The sequence below is a fragment of the Cydia pomonella genome, chromosome 2, assembly GCF_033807575.1.
Source record: "Cydia pomonella isolate Wapato2018A chromosome 2, ilCydPomo1, whole genome shotgun sequence".
In the NCBI taxonomy this organism is placed as follows: domain Eukaryota; kingdom Metazoa; phylum Arthropoda; class Insecta; order Lepidoptera; family Tortricidae; genus Cydia; species Cydia pomonella.
Window position 1 is genome coordinate 8483874 of NC_084704.1, and position 20140 is coordinate 8504013.

At 36.1% G+C, this 20140-nt stretch overlaps 1 protein-coding gene across 1 annotated transcript; it reads left to right on the top strand.

The window, feature by feature from the left end:
- Window positions 1–1647: 1647 nt before the first annotated feature.
- LOC133533097 (uncharacterized) lies at window positions 1648–3250 on the top strand. Its single transcript, XM_061872051.1, has 2 exons — window positions 1648–2558; window positions 2769–3250. The coding sequence occupies exons 1-2, from the start codon at window positions 1794–1796 to the stop codon at window positions 3192–3194; spliced, it is 1191 nt and encodes a 396-aa protein (XP_061728035.1). The 5' UTR covers window positions 1648–1793; the 3' UTR covers window positions 3195–3250.
- Window positions 3251–20140: the final 16890 nt, after the last annotated feature.

Genomic DNA, 20140 nt, shown 5'->3' on the forward strand with positions numbered 1-20140 from the left:
CTTACCTTGTAAAGACCCACCATGACATAGTATTGTTTGCAGACGATACCTCACTTATTTTCAAAGTCAAAGGACAGCAACAAGCTTGCAGTGATGTAAACAATGCTATTTCTAAAGTAGTAAATTGGTTTAATGTTAATAATTTATTGTTAAATGAGAAAAAGACTAAGTGCATTAAGTTTGTTACAAGTCACATAAGGAATGAGCAAACAAGTGTCATTGTCAAGGATGAGGAATTGGAACTAGTAGATAGTACAGTTTTTCTTGGTATAACTCTAGATTCTAAACTACAATGGGGTCCCCATATTGCTAATCTCTCGAATAGACTGAGTTCTGCAGCTTTTGCAGTGAGCAAGATCCGTCAGTTAACAGACGTGAAAACAGCTCGATTAGTTTACTTTAGTTACTTTCATAGCATTATGTCATATGGTATTTTACTATGGGGTAGTGCTTCAGAGGTAAATACCATTTTTGTTCTGCAGAAGAGGGCTATTCGTGCAATATATAAAATGTACCATAGAGACACACTTAGAGATAAGTTTAAGGACATTAACATAATGACAGTGCACTGTCAATATATTTATGAGAATATTCTGTATGTACATAAAAACATTGCCAGTTTTAAGAAAAACTGTGAAATACATAATATTAATACTAGAAATAAGCATAAGCTCGCAGTGCCCTTCACTAGGCTCCATAAAATTAAGAAATCATTCATGGGTAATTGTGTAAGATTTTACAATAAACTTCCTAATATTATAACTGAATTGTCTGTTAGTAAATTTAAAAATTATGTAAAACGTAATCTTTAAAGCCTATTATAGCACACAAGACTACATGAATGATGAAACACCGTGGGATTAACTGTGATTGTAAAGAATGAATTATTTATTGTTGTTATTAATGATGAAATTGATAATTCAATGTATATATATACCGTATTTTTTGACATTTAGATTTTATTCTAGAAAGGTTCTAGACTAGTATTTTTATACAATTTTGATGTTTGACGATCCTTTTGTGAAATTCTTATTATTAAGTTTACCATATCTATAATAGTTCAATGTTTTTTTTAGAACAATAATAACTGCATCAATAAATTGCTCTGATATTTAGATTAAGATGATATTTGTAAAATTGGACGATTTAAAAGTGCTTGTTGCTAGGCCTATTTGAATAAAGAATATTTTGACTTTGACTTTGACTTTGAACACTACACTGAGCATGCCCCGACATGCTTTTGGCCAATTTGTTTGTACTTATAATATATATTTATAAATTTTAACTTCTTAATTAAGTAGCTCACAAAATACACTTATGTTCATAATTTTATTAATATTCGAGTATACCTAATTTTTTCTAAAAAATAATGTCTGTGACACACGTGGATACAGATGGACGGACATGACATGATGGAACTTTATAGTTCCGTTTCGTTTAGGTTCCGTGTTTATAATTTTGACTACGGAGCCCTAAAAAGCAAACAATACAATCGCTACTTTTCCATTAGTTACAGAAGTTATTTAAACGCTAAATAAAGTTGTCAGCATTCTTGTTTACCTAATTTTGTTTTAGATGACTCACGCCCAGACCGCCCGGTTCAGTTCAGTCAGTAGACTGCGTTCACTTGCGACGCACGGACGACTGCATAGTTAGTTCGCTTTTCGTTTGGTATTGATTTCATATACCTAATTCTGGTATGGATATCGGATAGTTTCTAATCGTGTACAGTAAAAGTCATTAATAGGCGGTTGTATGTGTTTATTCAACTGTTTAATAATACAGATCTTACGATGTGCGCGTTAAAAGAATATAATTTAAATGAAATATTACAGAATGTTGCTCAGTTCTGTGATCTCTTAGAATGGCACTATTCTTTGCGTGATTTTGAGAGTATGGGCCAAAATTATTTCGGTGTTTTGGTGCCTTTGTATTTAATAGGTACGGATTGCACTGAGAAAGAAGTTAAGTTATCGTTGGTACTAAAATTGGCTCCCACTGATAAGAGATTTCGTCTCAGCGATGCGGTCACGCGCATGTTTGACCGAGAAATGTTTGTATACCGTGTGGTATTGAGCAAATATAGAGAAATACAGAAAAATATATCTGGTGTTCACTTTGTGATACCTACGTGTTATTATATTCGCCAAAAATATTGTGAAGAAGTTATAGTCATGCAAGATATGCGTGAAGATGGCTACAGACCTTATACTGGGCACACATTTTTGGATTTGGATCACATGGTTGTATCACTTAAATCTTTAGCAAAGTTTCATGCATTGTCATTTATATTGAAACAAATCGATGAGAAACTATACACTGAGATTGAAAAGAAATGTGTACCTCTAAGCGACTTGACTGATAAAAGGTTTTTGGAAGTGTTAAGTGACAGACTTTTAAAAGCACTAGAGAAGTTTGCTGATACAGAATATGTATCACTGTTGTCAATCTTACAGCGAAACTGTGCCGAATATATCAAACAGACTGCAGAATTTACCGCAGCAACTTGCATTTGCCATGGCGACATGTGGAAAGAAAATATTCTTTTTAAATACAAAGTAGGTATCTCATTACTGTTTAATTAAGGCAAATATTAATTCATTAACTTGTATCGTCCTAATAAGAAATAATAAAATAGTAGTATCGTATTATTGTTTCTAATTTGTATTTAATCGGATACAGTTATTTAGAGGCACATGTCATTAGCATTTCCTTTGACTCTCTGTATACGAATTATTTATTACGCAATAAATGTTTATTTGTTTTAGGATACGAAACCTATCGAAGCATGTATTATTGACTATCAGACCACTCGAACTTGCAGCCTGGCTTATGATGTTCTCTACCTCATAACAAGCAGCACAGATTCAACTTTGAGAAGACATCATTTTGGACAACTATTGGATACTTATTATGAAACGTTTGACAACTATATCAAGATTGCTGGATATGATACCAACGCTTTATACCCAAGGACTTCGTTAGATAATGACTTGAAAGTGGTTGCGCCGGCATGCCTCATTGTGGCTAATACTGCTTTGTGGTTATCGAATGGTTTGCAACAGGAAGGTCACGTCCGAAGTAAAATCGTGTTGTCCACATATGAAGAAATGTCAATTGCTGTGCAGAAATATATATCAGTAGTAAAAGATATCATGGATGATTTCTCTATGTATGGTTACTTGAATGTTTGATTAAGTCAATATTGTTGTTTTTCCTGCATCATTTTTATAAATATTTGCTCACTGTTTATATATTTATATTTTACCCCTTTTCGATACGAGTATTATAAACATCTTAATTTATTATTAATACATTAATATATATAAAATTACTTTCTGACGATAAATTCCATGAGGAATTGAGGGTTTTTTTTGTTTCTTATAAGGATACTTATGGCGTTTTTAGGGTTCCGTACCAAAAAGGTACAAAAGGAACCCTTATGGTGCGACTCTGTCCGTCCGTCCGTCTGTCACAACGCTAAATATCTCGAGAACCACTTAAGCTATCGATTTGAAATTAGGAATAGTTATGAACAACGCTAACCTTGACGCAAACAATGATTTATGGAGAAAAATGTGAAAAAAATACCATTCCCTCCCCTCCCCCCCTTATCTCCGAAGTTTACCGAAGAAATTACTATAAATTTTACAGGAAAAATATAATCAGACCTCTATCTTTAACTTTTTTTTAAATAACAAAAAACATTTCCGAACACTGTTTGCCATTTAAACAACTTTACGTGTGTTTATTACACTTGAAATTTCCCTGACATTACATTAAATATACCTTTTTTCAAATAAAAGAACAATTTTTGAAATCGGTTCACATTATAGAGAATTATCCTTGAAAAACCAACATACGTGCACATCGCGCAAATTAGTTAGAAAATTTGCTGATAGATGGCGCTGTACACAATTATACTTAGTATAGGTACCTACTTCTGATCGAAAGTCTTTCGCCTTTATAGTTATGCGAGATAATTCAAAGTTTGTACGGAACCCTCGGTGCACGAGTAAAACGAACTCGCACTTGACCGGTTATTTTTTATTATACTTAATCTAAAACCAAGAATTTTCATTTAAATAGTACTATTTGGTGAAATGGAACTGCTCATGAAGACCAGAATGCAACTCCTCCACAACAAGTTTTTTACGAAGTTTTAAAGATTATTAGTATTAGGTACGAAGTAAAATGTTTTGGCATAACATATTCGGTACCTATTAAAAGGATTATAAATCCAACAGAATATTTCAATCACAATTTTGTGTTACCTGTCCCTGGACATTCACGTGCAATCATGAATGCCGGAGAACGGAACTCAGTAACTGCTTACCAGCTACTGCACACATTTTGCATACAGACAGGAAGGTATATAAAGTAAAGAGTCATAATATAATGCAAGCGTATAAACTTCACTGCACTGTACTGCACTACTTGTGGGATTAGGTAATATCGGATAATACGTTGCTAATTACCATACCCCGGTATGACAGGGGGAAATGCACAAGTGCTAGTGATTAATTCAAAATCCAGTGTTACCGATAGCGATAAAAAAAAGATTTCTAAATTATATTAGCAAATGTGCCTTCTCCTCCAACTAAATGGTTCAATTAAAAGCGTCAGTTCTTTTATTAGATACCTATTTGCAAACCTCTTTCATTTATTCTTATTGAAACTGTGAATATCTATCTACACCTTATAAATCAAAGTCCCCGCTGCGTGTCATGTTTAAATCATTTACTCGTATTACAGGCTACATCCGGTATAGTTGTACATTTTAAAATGTCTATGTCTCACAGGAGTTTTCTGGTGAAAATGAATTTAATGCAAGATTGCTTACGTTGCAATTGCCTGCTAAATAAATTACATCCCAGAGATTATTTTTAAAACAGTGACTTTTGGTCATTACCTATTATAACATGCAACACACTGTTACCTATCCATCACGAATGGCTGGGTCTAGCTTTTAGGTTGCGGTACGTGGCTTCGGCAGGGAGAAATTTTGCATAATGCAGGGGTTTAAGAGCATTCCTATTCGCTAGCCTCGAATATTTCAATTTATCTTGCAAAGGTAGCGGTTTTCCTACACGCAGTGGCGGTAAAAGAGAGCTCTGCAAACTAAGAAGCTTAATTTTGAAATGGACAGGATAGGTATTGCTTTATAGGTCAAAATATTATCAGTGTGGTAAGATAACGTTTGATTTTGGCTCGTTACGGAGATTGAAAAACAATTTTCAGTTTAATAAATAACTACATGATGATGGCGTATAAACAAGTCGTGGATAATAAAAAAAATGAAAATATTTTTTTTTTCAGGCAATTAGTGGCCCATATATACCTTAAAACTAGCAAACATATTATAAATAAAATATATATTACAGTACATATGGTGCTACTTTACCAGACTAGTGCTTAGTACTTTAGGTAACTATGTCGAAAATTTAAAGGGCCATATGAACTGTAAAACGTTGTACGATACATGTGCGAATAGGTAATTCGCAACTCGTGTCGATTTAAAACACTCCCTTCGGTCGTGTTTTAATTTATTGCCACTCCTTTCGAGTTTCATATTTTTCGCATTTGTATTGCAATGTACTATTATAACAAAACACTATTAATCACATTAATAATGACAATAGTTTATCAGTCATTTGTGTCATTTCTGTTTGTTATTGGAAAAATAGCCGTGGTGTGATAAGTTTTATGAGTAATGTTTTAATGTGTAGGTATACGTACATGTCCCTATATGCCGTGGCCAGAGCTTAGAATTTATTGTTTCATGATGTGATAGTAATTTCATGAAATTATCGATAGGCCACATTTAAAAAAGTACAAACCTTACTTTTTGACTAGGCTTTCAATAGGCTTTCAATAAATTCATGTCCATTAAAATCAGGTTTAGAATTAGAAAAGTAGACTTATTTTTGTATATGGGGTAAAAACCTAAGCTTACGGCAAAAGACCCCTAAATCTTTGCTTATTTTTAATTACTTTTGCTATACCAAATTTAAGAAATTTAATTAATAATATTGTAATTAATAAATAAGACAAACACGTTACTAGAAAGCGTATATTAGACAGATAAAACCTATGAGCTATAGAGATGACAAATTGGCAGTTTTTAATTCCTTTACGTTGCTGGTCTTCGTGATATTATGATTCGCATTATGAAAAAAATCGCTTCCTTTTCATGGGCAGCACAAACGTCAGGATTATTTCCAACAAAACATTAATCCGGCGATTATCTCGATTGGGCAAAGTTGTGGCGTTTGTCACCGTACGCACCGGCGTGTACCATGAGTTTCATTTTTAGTGGACTGTTGCGTGAACATCAACACGAGCGGGGTGAAGTAACGTTGTAATATTCGACTTTTGATTTATTTCCATTCTATTTTATTTCTCGTTCTAAGCAACTTGTATAACCTAAGTAGTTACTTTTTATCAACTTTACACAGCTCCTAGCGTCGGTAATTGAATTCTAATATAGTTATCACTGTTATCAGTTTAAAATTATGAATGAGTTCGCTTTGTTTCGAAAGGTTACTTGACCTTTCGAAACAAAGCGAACTCATTCATAATTTTAAACTGATAACAGTGATAACTATATTAGAATAATAATTGTTTGTAGAGAAAAAAATAATAGGATTTGTAGGTCAGTCAGTTAAATATTCAGGTTGATTACTTAGTTATCAGTTTTAAAATATTACTTTGACATCTCAGTTACATTACAGTGCAGCTCGGTCATACTTATATATACCTGTTCAAATAAATATCAAACCAGAAACAGATGTTTAATGTTCGAATGCTGTATGAAGTGGAAAAAAGGTTGAGGTCTTATTCGTTATGGAGCTTGTTCAGTGGCTTTCCAGTTTAGGTGTAGATTACTCTTCCAAGGCCGCTGCAGTCTTGCGGGGACGGTCCTGAGCTGAAGACTAATGGTGGACGCTCTCGCCTAATCCCGTTGTTTATGTCCGGCTGTTTTTATCGGGTGTAAATGACAAAAGTTATATCGTGTTATAAATAATACGTTTAATACATATAAAGTTAACTCCTTTGTTATCGTTTAACGACGCAACTAGGGCCATTAAAATAATAAAAGCTTCAAACTAGACTAACGGCCCGCTTCCTTTCCGGGGCAATGCTGTTTCCAAGTTGGTTCCTAATTAAATTATTTATTTACAGGAAACTGAAATGCTTCGTGAGTTGGAATATTGCCTCGGCCATCAAAAATTCTCTCAGAGAAAATTCGTTTGAAGCTTTCATTGGGTACGTCGAGCAATAAAATTGAATATATGGTTTTCCTTATGACATAATGGTCACGATACCACGTTGCAAAACTATGGCAGCAAATTTGCCAAGAGCAATTTTTTACGACCGTTCTAAAACTTCTAAATGAGCGGCGCGCACAATGGTTTGAAAATGTTGTACCTACGTGTACACAATACCGCTTGGGGCACCTCTTTGTCTTTACATATTATATACAAAGAGGCGCTCATGTGGTAGCCACATCGGGTCATTTTGTGGGTGGGTCACAGTGGTTCCCATCTTTCCCGAGTTTTTATGCCATTCTGTATATCGTGTCCCATAATATTTTGCATCCTTCAAAATATTTTTTTATCATATCGCATAATTGCATCGTCATAAAGTTTTACGTAATTTTGATGTCGCATCACTTCGAGTTTTCTCCACTTCGACCGTACCCTGGTCCGATAAATACATAGGCATCACTCAGAGTTCTTAGAAAATGCCACTCAGAGATCATATTGTTATAACAAATAGAAACCTATAATTTATAAAAATATAACTCACATACTCGTAAATACAATCATTACGATTTTTTTGAGATATGTCATTCGGTTGTCATTTTTGTATTTTAGGATTGATGGCAATTTGAAAATTGTATGTCGAGTGTTATTATTGAATTAGAATTTTGAGCCAAGAATTTTTTCGTGTCTTATGACTAGTTATGACAATTTTATACGATATTCATTGTGTGAAGATGTAAGCTAGATCAGTACCCCTAGTGTAACTAATTTCGACAGCGAAACGTGACGTACGCGTTTGCGTTAAGTGTCATTTTGTATGAGATTTTGACTTTCCAAAACGTCCCGCTTGGCGCGCTGTTCAAAAACCCATACAAAATGAGACTAAACGCAAACGCGTACGTCACGTTTCAAAATCGAATTTATTTACACTAGGGGTACAGTACCCCTAGTGTAAATAAATTCGATTTCGAAACGTGACGTACGGTACGCGTTTGCGTTTAGTCTCATTTTGTTCGTCACGTTATGATGTCGATTAAATTTACACTAGAGGTACAGAAATAGTTAAGTATAGTACACGTTTATGTATATGTACGAGTGTGTATGTAAACAAATTAAATATTTTTATACATAAACAAAAATATTAAATTATAAACTGCAGTATTGTATAAGTTTGTATGAATTAGTGACATAACTATAAAAAGCTTTTTTTTCGCAATTCATAACTCCCGTGGGAACAATATAGCCTTTGTCCTTCAGTATACCTACATGGAATAAGATATTTTCGAGCAAATGTGATAAAACGAAAATTATGGTTAAATTATAATACAAGTAAATAAGTATATAATGCCTCCATAATTACTACAAATTTCTCTATTGTAAAAAGTTTCAGTTTCAGTTTGCCCCTTGCTCAATCAATTTTGTGGACGAGTTTAAAATCTAAAACGTTGCCAGTGTAAATTGCTATATGTGAAACGGTAAGTATATCGCTAAATAATAGAGAAAAAAAATTGTTAATTTTGGATGGCTTAGTGCTTAATCGGATAGATAACTATTTTGGATTTTGGAACTTTTTGCCAAGGGGCTGGTTGCTCTATGAGACGAGACTATTAGGTTCTATTGAAAAGGTATGACAAAATTAATGTCTGTTCGAACAAACTCAAGAAATACTTAATCTCAGAGACCATACCACAGCTTGGACGAATTTATTGGGAAATTATTAGATTAATCAGACATCTTGATTTTATGTGAACAAAAAATCAATTTAACTTATTAAATATTAATAAAAATTATGACATATTATCTGAAATTGTAACGACTATTATGTTATTATTTCTATTTCGACTGAATATGTGTTAGTTTTTATTCATTTGATATCTTAATATTTATATGTACCCATTATAAAGCAAAATAGTTCTGATTCTAATTCTAAAATTGAATTGTGAGGTCTCGTTGATTCTTTAAGATGTGGGTAAGTACTACTTTTTTTTCTCCCATGGCTGTCGTTTTAGTTTGTAGCAAAGGCTATAAAGTGATAATCGCTTCGTTAATACTTTAGAGCGCTCAACATTTATCAGAGAAACTCAGTAATGACGTCGTATGCAGTTAGTCGGATGGGCTCTAGATTGCATCTGCATTTTAGATTGGCCTGCTCAACGCTGGGGCTCCCGGGAGGCACTACACTCTGTTTTATTTCCATTATTCCTTTAATTACCGCAGTAATCTTTTCGCAATTTTTGATTTACAGTTGTAACTCTTCATCAGTAAAATAACAAGTAGACAAACTTCTGTGTAGGTACTTACTTGGGTAGCGGGTTTTCATTGGGTAGGAACAAATGGGTACCGTTACCCCTGTATAGGGATGGTGAGCTGAAAACCGGGAATGACATTTGTGTACAATATTTAAAGGGATGCAAGTCTAGTCTAATATTTTCGCATGATATACATAATTTGTGTGGGTTAGCGCAATTATCAGGTAAATGTCATTCCCAGTTTTTATCCCTATTTACCTGTAACTATCCCTATATTCCCGGTTGACGGTTCTTTTTAGGGTTCCGTACCAAAAGGGTTTAATGGTGCGACTCTGTACGTCCGTCCGTCCATCTGTCACATTGCTAAATATCTCGAGAAGTACTTAAGCTATCGATTTGAAATTTGGAATACTAATGAACAACTCTAACCCAGACATATTGGAATTTGTTTATTTTATTTATATTAATTATGGAAAATTTGCAATATAAAGAGGGGGCAAAATTTCAAAGTCTAGTTACTAGGTCAAGTGGGGTATCGTTTGAAAGAGCTCTCAAATTGAATATTACAAAACTTTTTTTTTCCATCGTGAAAGAAAATTGACTTATGAAGGAAAATGTGAAAAAAATACGATCCCCCCCCCCCCCTATTATTTCCGTAGTTTACGAATGAAATATTATGATTTTTTTGCATAATATTAAAATTATGCTAATTTTATCATAAAGATTACAGGAAAAATAAAATCAGACTTCTATCTTGATGACTTTGTTGTGATTAACAAAAAACATTTTCTTATTCAATTTGCAATTTAATCCCGTTTGCGGGTGTATAGTTGAAATTCCTATAAGATTACAACAAAGGTCTTTCAAATAAAACAAAAATTATTGAAATCGGTTCACAAGATTAAGAATTATCCCTGAAAAACCAACATACATATAGATTGCACAAATTAAGTTAGCCAATTCTACCATAGATGGCGCTGTACACAAATATACTTATAGTATACTTCTGGTCAAAAGTCTTTCGTGATTATAGTTACATGAGAAAATTGAAAGTTGGTACGGAACCCTCGGTGCGCGAGGTAAACGAGCTCGCACTTGACCGGTTTTTTTTTCTATAAATCCACAATAACCTAGAGGCAACCTGTCAAAATAAATGAATGAACCGTAAACCATAACGAATTTAATCAATATGTTTGTGATTAAAACAGTTCTTCGTGTTTGGCTTATCTGTCTATATTCATGAGTATTACTGGAATTAATTTATCTGTTCCGATTTTACCGGATTCAATAACCTACTTTTAGTTGTTTTGCTTTACAATAATTACGCTACGAATTTAATATCTCCAATTTTATTTATCGTAGACAGCTAAGTAACGTTTACAAAAGAGTCAAATTAAGAGACAGAGCTATCGAAAAAATGTATATTAAATATACATTAATTTTTTTTCACTATTTAGTCAAAGGCTAATTCCATGGAAAACTCCACACGGAAACGACTACCTACTTATATTTACGACGGAGACTCCAATTACTTAACCAAAACTACTAAACTTAAAATGTTAAAGTTGGCTCCATACGAAAACATTATGAAAATAGGTCTAATTCTCATTTATTTTCTGTTGTATATCTTTACCCACCATACCATAGTAATATAATTAAAAAGCTAGTGATATAGCAGAGGGATCCGACGAGAAAATTCAGATCCAGAATGATTATAAGATGGCCTTGCATCTTTCCTTTTCATATACTCTATTTCGGTGTGCTTTTCTCCTACCGTACGCAGAACGTTTTCATTCGCCTTAGTTTAAATCCATTTATATCTTTCCATCCCCCGTCAATTACATTTCAAAAGCTTCTAATCTCTTTCTATCTGTTTGGTGCAGTAACCAAGCCTCGCATATAACGCAAATCCAGAAGTTTAAGAAAGAAGCTCTGTAATGTATAATTATTTTAGAGTTTCCTTGCTATCCTGGCACGGTTTCGGGCAACCACCGGCAGCAGTTTACAACGTTTCAGTGGGTAATATCGTTTCAGGCACCCCGGACGTCTTGCCAATATTCTTTTCACTGAAGTACAATAGCGCGAAAATTTCATTTCGATGTAAACGGTCTTCTCGCCGCGTGGCGACAAATAATCCATTTACGTTTTGATTATATACTCGTACTTTGCTATTTTTCCAGCTCGGGCCAAGATTTTTTTATGAACCGTTGTTATTTTTTATTCAGTTATTTTATTACTTTTTTATTGAAAAGAAAAAGTCCTCATCTCATAATTGCCACCACGCGTCCATGCGCTAAGTTTAAAATTTTACCTATAACTTAAAAAAAAAGAGTTTTATTAGTTGTTTCAAATCAGGTTTTAAATTAAGCAATATATTAAACACAACATATAAAATATACAACAAACAATATTCTAAACAATTGAACTCGTACATCCCTAATTTGAGCTATCTTGCATATCACTATGGCACAGGCCGCGAGCCATCAGTTTTCCATAGGCGGCCTCGGCGATTGCGCACGTTCTTAGTGTCAGTAAATATCTACTGACACTATATGTATGTGTTATACGGTAATCGCCTAATAGCCGATACCCATTTTACTTCAATGGTCTAATTTTCATTATGAAAATTGATTAAAAATAACCAAGAAATAAAAAGGGTTGGAGCAATTGTGAAATATTGTTGGTCCAAATAACTATAGTTCCGCTTTTACTATTATGATGCCAAAGTGATTAAATTGATCATTGATTTGTATTAATTTCGTTTTTGGTCATATTGTTTAAAAATAACCAAGAAATCAAAAGGTCTGTGTCAATTAGTTTGAGAATGCTAAACCTGAGAATCCATATTAGCCCGGGCTAGCTGTAGTTATAAGCCTACTCTAGTCAAGTTTCAGAACTAAAATTTAATTCCATGCCATCCAATATTCATCAGGCTTAGCTAACTCTTGCCTGCTCCAAATTAAGAGCTAGCATAAACAACAAAAAGTTACTTTCGTTTAGTCTAATTGGAATTTAATAGAGACTCACCATTCCGCCTCTTTTAGGGTTCCTTATATAAAATAGCAAAAACGGAACCCTTGTAGTTTCGTCATGTCCGTCTGTCCGCATGTAACGTTTATATGTATGTACTCGAAAACTGTACGTTATATTTTTTTGAAATTTAGAACATAGATGTATTTTTAAAGCTAAGAAAATAATGTATCTTTACACCCCATATATAGTCCAGTAAATATCAACGTTTGGTTAGGTGGGAAGGTCTTTAAAAATATATGCTCCCCCTCTATCTTTTGAACCGGGCGTACAAAAACTGGAATACATGGTGAAATTTAATCGGTGATAAGGAATCCACTTTTATTATTCAGTATTCGTAGATGACGTAATACTTAATTTTTAAGTTAAAAGTACATTTTCCTTTAATTTTATTGTCACCCTACCAATCTATAAGTCTAAAAGTTTAAAGCCACTTTCCAAAGTAACTGCCGTAAAAAACGAAAGACTTATGAGAGTTATGAGCAATAAGCTGTAAATTTTGCACTTCACGTATTCCTGACTATCTTCAATAAAAGTAGGGTGCGTTTTAAACGCACCGCTTAATTTAATGACTTTGACGAAGGGAATTATTATTCTTGATAGTATAGTACGGTCGCCAAATCTCAAAAGCCCTCTAGAAACACGATTTAATTGACTCGGCTCGGCCTTACCCACAACCGGTATCAATGTGTTCGGACAGTTCTCCTGATCACCGTACATGCGGTAGTAAAGCGGAAAAATGGTGGAGGGGATAGTAATGACGTCACAAAGATGGCGGCCGGACCTATTCTTTTTGGCGGTGTATCTCGAAAACCACTTAACCGATTTTAATCATCGAGGTGTCAAATAATAGCTTATATTATGGAGATTATTTCCTTTTCTACAAACATTTACGTGAAACCTATAGGAAAAATAATAATAACAAAAAACAGTTTTTTTATAAAATTATTATTTTTTATTTTGTAAAAATCTCCGTAAATATTAGCATTTCGCAAATTTTGTTTAATATAAAACATATTGCTTCATTATCAAGGAATATAATGAGCCTTAAAACATACAGATCGAGTAATAAACAATGAAGCTATACTCATTTATTTGCGCATGGGTAACGATAACTGGCTTTTACCGGTCGAAACTGTGGTGACTGTTACGATACGTATTGAATGTAATTTATAGAGTATCGGTTTTAATTACTGAAATTATAATGACAATTATAAAAACCAGACACAATAATGTTACCATACTTCGACGTTTAGTCTCTTTTTTCGTCTTAATCATAGGTAGGTACATATTTCTTTTTACTTAAAAATTTTATACAGGGTGAACTTTTAACCACCAGTCATACTCTGCGCAGCGACTTTATAGGTCATACTGAACAACTTTTACTATTAGTAGTCCCCAAGCCGCTCCGAGGCCAGATTTAATTGACTCAGCTCGGCCTTACCCACAACCGGTATCAATGTGTTCGGGCGTTTCTCCTGATCACCGTACATGCGGTAGTAAAGCGGAAAAATGGTGGGAGGGGATAGTAATGACGTCACAAAGATGGCGTCCGGACCTATTCTTTTTGGCGGTGTATCTCGAAAACCACTTAACCGATTGTATTCATCGAGGTGTCAACTAATAGCTTATATTATGGAGATTATTTCCTTTTTACAAACATTTACGTGAAACCTATAGGAAAATAATAATCACAAAAAACATTTTTTTTTATACATTTGGTTGGTAGGTTTGTCTTATGTTTTAAAGCAGTAAAATCTTTCAAGTCGAAACACAGTATAAATATACATTTTGTTGTCTAATCTAAAAGTATGATGTTCATTGTTTAAGACTGATTAGTGATTACTGAATTAAATAACATGCTATTTGTTATTTTTGTTTTATTTTTTAAATCAGGTATTAATTTATTCACTATGTATCACTATACAGGCAAAATGTGTATCATAGTTGGTCTGTAAGTACTTACTACTTGTGTCGAATATAGGTATAAGATGAAATTTTAACCACCAGCCATACTCTGCGCAGTGACTTTACAGGTCATACTGAACAACTTTTATTATGGGACCAATGCCGAATCACGCAAGAAAATTTGGATCTGGAATGACACCCACTGGCTGTGCCCTACCACACAAAGCGAGATGACATTCACAATGCCCATACCTCTCTTTTGGACGTAGTTTAAGGACGTACCCGGGTCCATGACGCATGCTCGCCACACCGCTGCTTAAAATAAGCTGACGCACCGTAAATTGAACTGCGTAAAAATCGCAAAAAATATTACACGGAGATCTTATGGCAGACACCGTACCGGTGACGTAAAAGACGCAACTGTTTTGCGAACAAAAAAGATTCGCGTGAAGCACGTCACTGCGATTCCGTACCGTCACCGTTTTTTAAACAGCGGTGTGGGGAGCATGCGTCAAAAACGGTACGCATACGACGCGTCACTGCGATTCCGTATCGTGACCGTTTTTTAAGCTGCGGTCTGGTCGCACCTTGTATTGTATTGTATTGTATTCGGGCGATTTTTCTGCAACTCGACGACTTGCGCCTATTTTGCGTGATATGTTGGGGGTGGGCTAGTCCTGCCAGCCCAGCTCCTCGAGGAATCCTATCAAACCTTTGACGTTGAGTAGGACCTCGGGGAGGTCTCTCGGAGATCCGAGATGTTTAGCCCTGTATGGAGTCACTCCGCTGCATTCCAGCACCACGTGAGAGGCTGTTTCTTCTGTCTCCATGCAACCTCGGCACAGGGGACTGTCTGTGACACCTGTTGTGAAAAGATGTTTGTTAAATAGTCCATGACCTGTTATTTTTTTTTTTTTTTTTTTTATTCATTTTAATTAACACAGTATAACAGTTAAAACTAAAGCACTGTGAAATTACATATTGAACCTAGACAATCTAGACATGTATAATTGGAAAGAGTTGACATGAAACATAAAAATACTAATTAGAATACAGGTGACACTTATAACACAGAGGAGGGACGAATATCCATCATCTCGCTGAACCTCAGACATTCATCACGCACTGACATCCATCTACTTGCAAACACATCACATTCAGGCGCTGATGCGAGGAGTGAATTCAAGCTGCGTAAAGCTCGAACAAAAGGAGCGTTCCTGCGCGACACAGTTCGGGAACCCGGCACAGATAAAAGACAGCGATTACGAGGCCGAAACTCAAATCTAGAAGGTGTTGGACACTGTTGGTTATGACACTGGTTACCATACTCAGTCGGACCTTCCCTAGTTGCAGGAGCGCCCTTGTGAGTTTTCCGTTGATGCCAGGCATGGCTTCATTTGCCTGTCTGCATCCAGTCTGGTTCAGCCAGTGTTCTGTGTGTAGTTTCCCTGTACGTGCCAGTAGCATTGAGCGTACCTTGCTAAATGGTATCGGAAGAATCGGTTCCGGACCAATCGCCCCCGCATTCGATCCTTGCCTGGCAAGCTCGTCCGCAGCATCGTTACCTCGGGATCCACTGTGTCCCTTGATCCATTGTAGGGTGATCTTGTTATTATGACATACCTCCATTAGTCGTTCGTGGCATTCGTGTATAAGTTTGGATGTAACTATATGGCTATTTAGAGCCATTAAGACTGCTCTACTGTCGGAGAGTATGCGGATGGAGGATCCTACTACCTTCCTTGCAGTGATGGCAGCCGCCGCGTTTATGATGCCCATGCACTCAGCTTGGAATACCGAGTTATGGGCTCCTAGCGGAGTGGTGATCGACATGTTCAGGTCTTCTGAGAAGGTTCCAGAGCCCGATCCGCTGTCTGTTTTGGACCCATCAGTGAAGATTCTCAGCTCCCGGGGATTGAGTCCTTCATGATTGTCGTCCTCATATAACTGTATTTTGTACCTTTTATCGAAGATAGCTTGTTTGTGAATCCGGTCCGTGCCTGACCTAAGCACTGGAAATTCGTCATACACCTTTTCCAGGCATTTTGTGTGAAGAGCTCCTGTGATGTTAGACCATATCTTGAGGGTTCGCAACCTTACCGCTGAGAGACTGGCCTCTTGCTGTATGTGTAGGTGCAGCGGTGGAAGGTTTAGCATGACCTCCATGGCTGCAGTCGGGGTAGACCTCGTGCAGCCAGTGGTGGCCGCGCATGCGAGCCTTTGAAGTCTTTGTAGTTTGTCTCGTACGTTGCCTAGGTTTGTTCTTGGCCACCAAACCAGAGCACCGTAACAGAGTAAGGGGCGGATTATCGTCTTATAGAGCCAGAGGGTAATTTTCGGGTTGAGTCCCCACCTCTTACCAATCATCCTTCTGCACTGCCAGAAGACAACTCCCGCCTTGTCTATCCGTTTGTTGATGTGGTTGTTCCAATTGAGTTTATTGTCGAGAGTTAGTCCTAAGTACTTAACTTCATCGGACAGCTGTAGCTCAGTTTGGAAAAGTGTTGGTCTGGTAAAGTTGGTCACACCTTTATATGGGACAGTCAAAATTTTTTTCGCGATTTCGGAATTGGTCCCATAATAAAAGTTGTTAAGTATGACCTATAAAGTCGCTGCGCAGAGTATGACTGGTGGTTAAAAGTTCACCCTGTATAAAATTTTTAAGTAAAAAGAAATATGTACCTACCTATGATTAAGACGAAAAAAGAGACTAAACGTCGAAGTAAGGTAACATTATTGTGTCTGGTTTTTATAATTTTAATTATAATTTCAGTAATTAAAACCGATACTCTATAAATTCCATTCAATACGTATCGTAACAGTCACCACAGTTTCGACCGGTAAAAGCCAGTTATCGTTACCCATGCGCAAATAAATGAGTGTAGCTTCATTGTTTATTACTCGATCTGTATGTTTTAAGGCTCATTATATTCCTTGATAATGAAGCCATATGTTTTATATTAAACAAAATTTGCGAAATGCTAATATTTACGGAGATTTTTACAAAATAAAAAATAATAATTTTATAAAAAAACTGTTTTTTGTGATTATTTTTTTTTCCTATAGGTTTCACGTAAATGTTTGTAGAAAAGGAAATAATCTCCATAATATAAGCTATTATTTGACACCTCGATGATTAAAATCGGTTATGTGGTTTTCGAGATACACCGCCAAAAAGAATAGGTCCGGCCGCCATCTTTGTGACGTCATTACTATCCCCTCCACCATTTTTCCGCTTTACTACCGCATGTACGGTGATCAGGAGAACTGTCCGAACACATTGATACCGGTTGTGGGTAAGGCCGAGCTGAGTCAATTAAATCTGGCCTCTGAGCGGCTTGGCGACCGTACTAGTAATCTTTGCTCAACTTGCGACAAAAAGCGTGTTTTTCTAGTGTTTTTTAAACTATTAATTTATTTTTTCAATAGTATCTATAGTAGCCAATTTTTAGGCCTTGGGGCTTATCTAAATTTATCGGCGCTTAAATATGAACACGCAGCTAAATTATACAATTAAATATATAGCCAATAAATGCTGCTGCTCCATAATTTAGAAGGTAGAATCAAAATAATTAGCCATTAGCAACCACAAATAGCGCTTGTAGAATTTGTAGGTAAAGAGAAATGTACGATAATAGCAATTCTCAAAACATGTCTGCGATCGCATATCACCCTATAATTATATTTTACAGTACATATGGTGCTACTTTACCGCACTAGTGCGAAAATTAGCATATTACGTTACTGTGTCGAACATTTAAAGGGCCATATGTACTGTAAAACGTTGTACGATACATGTGCGAATAGGTAATTCGCAACTCGTCGCCACTCGTTTCGAATTTCCTATTTTTCGCACTTGTATCGTAATGTACTATAATATGGCGACATGGCAACGAGATCGTTTGTTTTCCACTAGTGCTTTTTTACATTTCCAATTTTTTTTTTCTGACCATCTGTACATTCACACCAAATAGTTTGGATATATTTTTTTATTTGGCTATTCAGAGGGGGATGTTGCCGATATTTTGGAGAGTTATTCGGAGGGGTGGTAATTTTGGGGGGGCTTTTTTATATTTAGTTTATTTTTATTTTTTAGTATTTGTATCGTATCAACAAAATATACGTTACTATCATTGCTAAGTTGGCTGCCGTGAAGAGAAACAAATGAAAAGTTAAAAATAAATGTTTGTCATGTATATATCCTGTGCATACTCCCAGTTCTAACCTAAGGGCCCCGACTTGGTCTTTGACTAAAGCTCAGAAGTCCAAACTCGGAGTTTGCCAACGAGCTATGGAGCGTAGCAACACATTAGGTGTCAAATTGGTGGATTGAGTCCGGAACACCACACTGCGCTCCAAGACACAAATCATCGATGTAGCTCGGAAAGCGGCCAAGCTAAAATGGGATTGGGCTGGTCACGTCTGCCAAATGCCGATTGAGTTGTGGGGCAAAGTCACTACAGAGTGGGAGCCCGAAAACTCGAATCGGGGATCTGGCAGACCTCACCGGCGATGGCGGGATGAACTGGACTCCTTCTTGAAGGAGTGGCCAGACACAGCACTCGACAGAGATCAGTGGAGAGATTGGGGGGAAGCCTTTGCCCAGCAGTGGGACACGACAGGCTCCAAATAATAAAATAATAATAATATCCTGTTCACTCATAATTGTATTCATCTATAACACTAAACTCTCTAACTCCTCTGGAGATCTTGGGCGTACATAGGCTGCGGAGACTGCTTACCATCAGGCGGGCCGTATGCATGTTTGCCACCGACGTAGTATAAAAAAAAAACTGAAATTGCTTTGTGAGTGCTTTTGTATAAAATATTGTTATTATTTTTTGTATTTACATCGATAAACCATCAAAAATCTTAAATGATAGTGGATAATGTCCCATTAAACACTCATTAAACTATTAAAAAAATGAAAATAAGATAAAAACAATAATATCGTCCGACGAACTGGTAATCAGTGGACCCCTTTATAGAGGTACAAATTCATTTCCTTTGTAACTAATTAACATGACGGTCATCAGAGCCAAAGAGGGTCCAAAGAGCGGCACAAAACTCCTAAATGTAGGTCAGTGCAATGTGTCATGCCGGCCTGTGGTAACGTTAAGTACCCGGGTACGTCCCCTCGCCCTCGGTGAGTTGCACATTTGAGAGCGTATTGTGTGGTCCTGACTGGTGACGCCGCGCCGGCCTCTTTTTAATTAACGTTGACTGATGTGCTTTTCTGTTTGTATATTGTACTGTGTTCCTCCTCCGGGAAAGTCATTGAAAAATGTACCTGTTTTCATTACTCTTTGTTTAGTTCATACTGCGGTTTATATTTGAAGCCTTTCATGTTGTCACTTTCCTGTCCCTGTCAAGCCTTGAAAGTGGGCTACAGCTGACAATCTACGCAGACCTGCCTATTCAAAGGGTCTATTCTCTAATTAAAAATTTACATATAATAGTTATTTGTTTTACAAGCGGGCAAAGTTGTTGTTTAACCCCTCGTGCTAATATTGATACCCGAGCAAGCGAAAGATTCCAAAATTGAACCACGAGCGCATAGCGAGAGAGAAGTAGAATCTTGAGCGTTGCGAGGGTTTCAAGGTACGAGGTTTAATTAAACAAACATTGCCTCTGAGTGAAACACAGTTTTTCACCACACCAACGTGAGAAAAATACTAACTATGA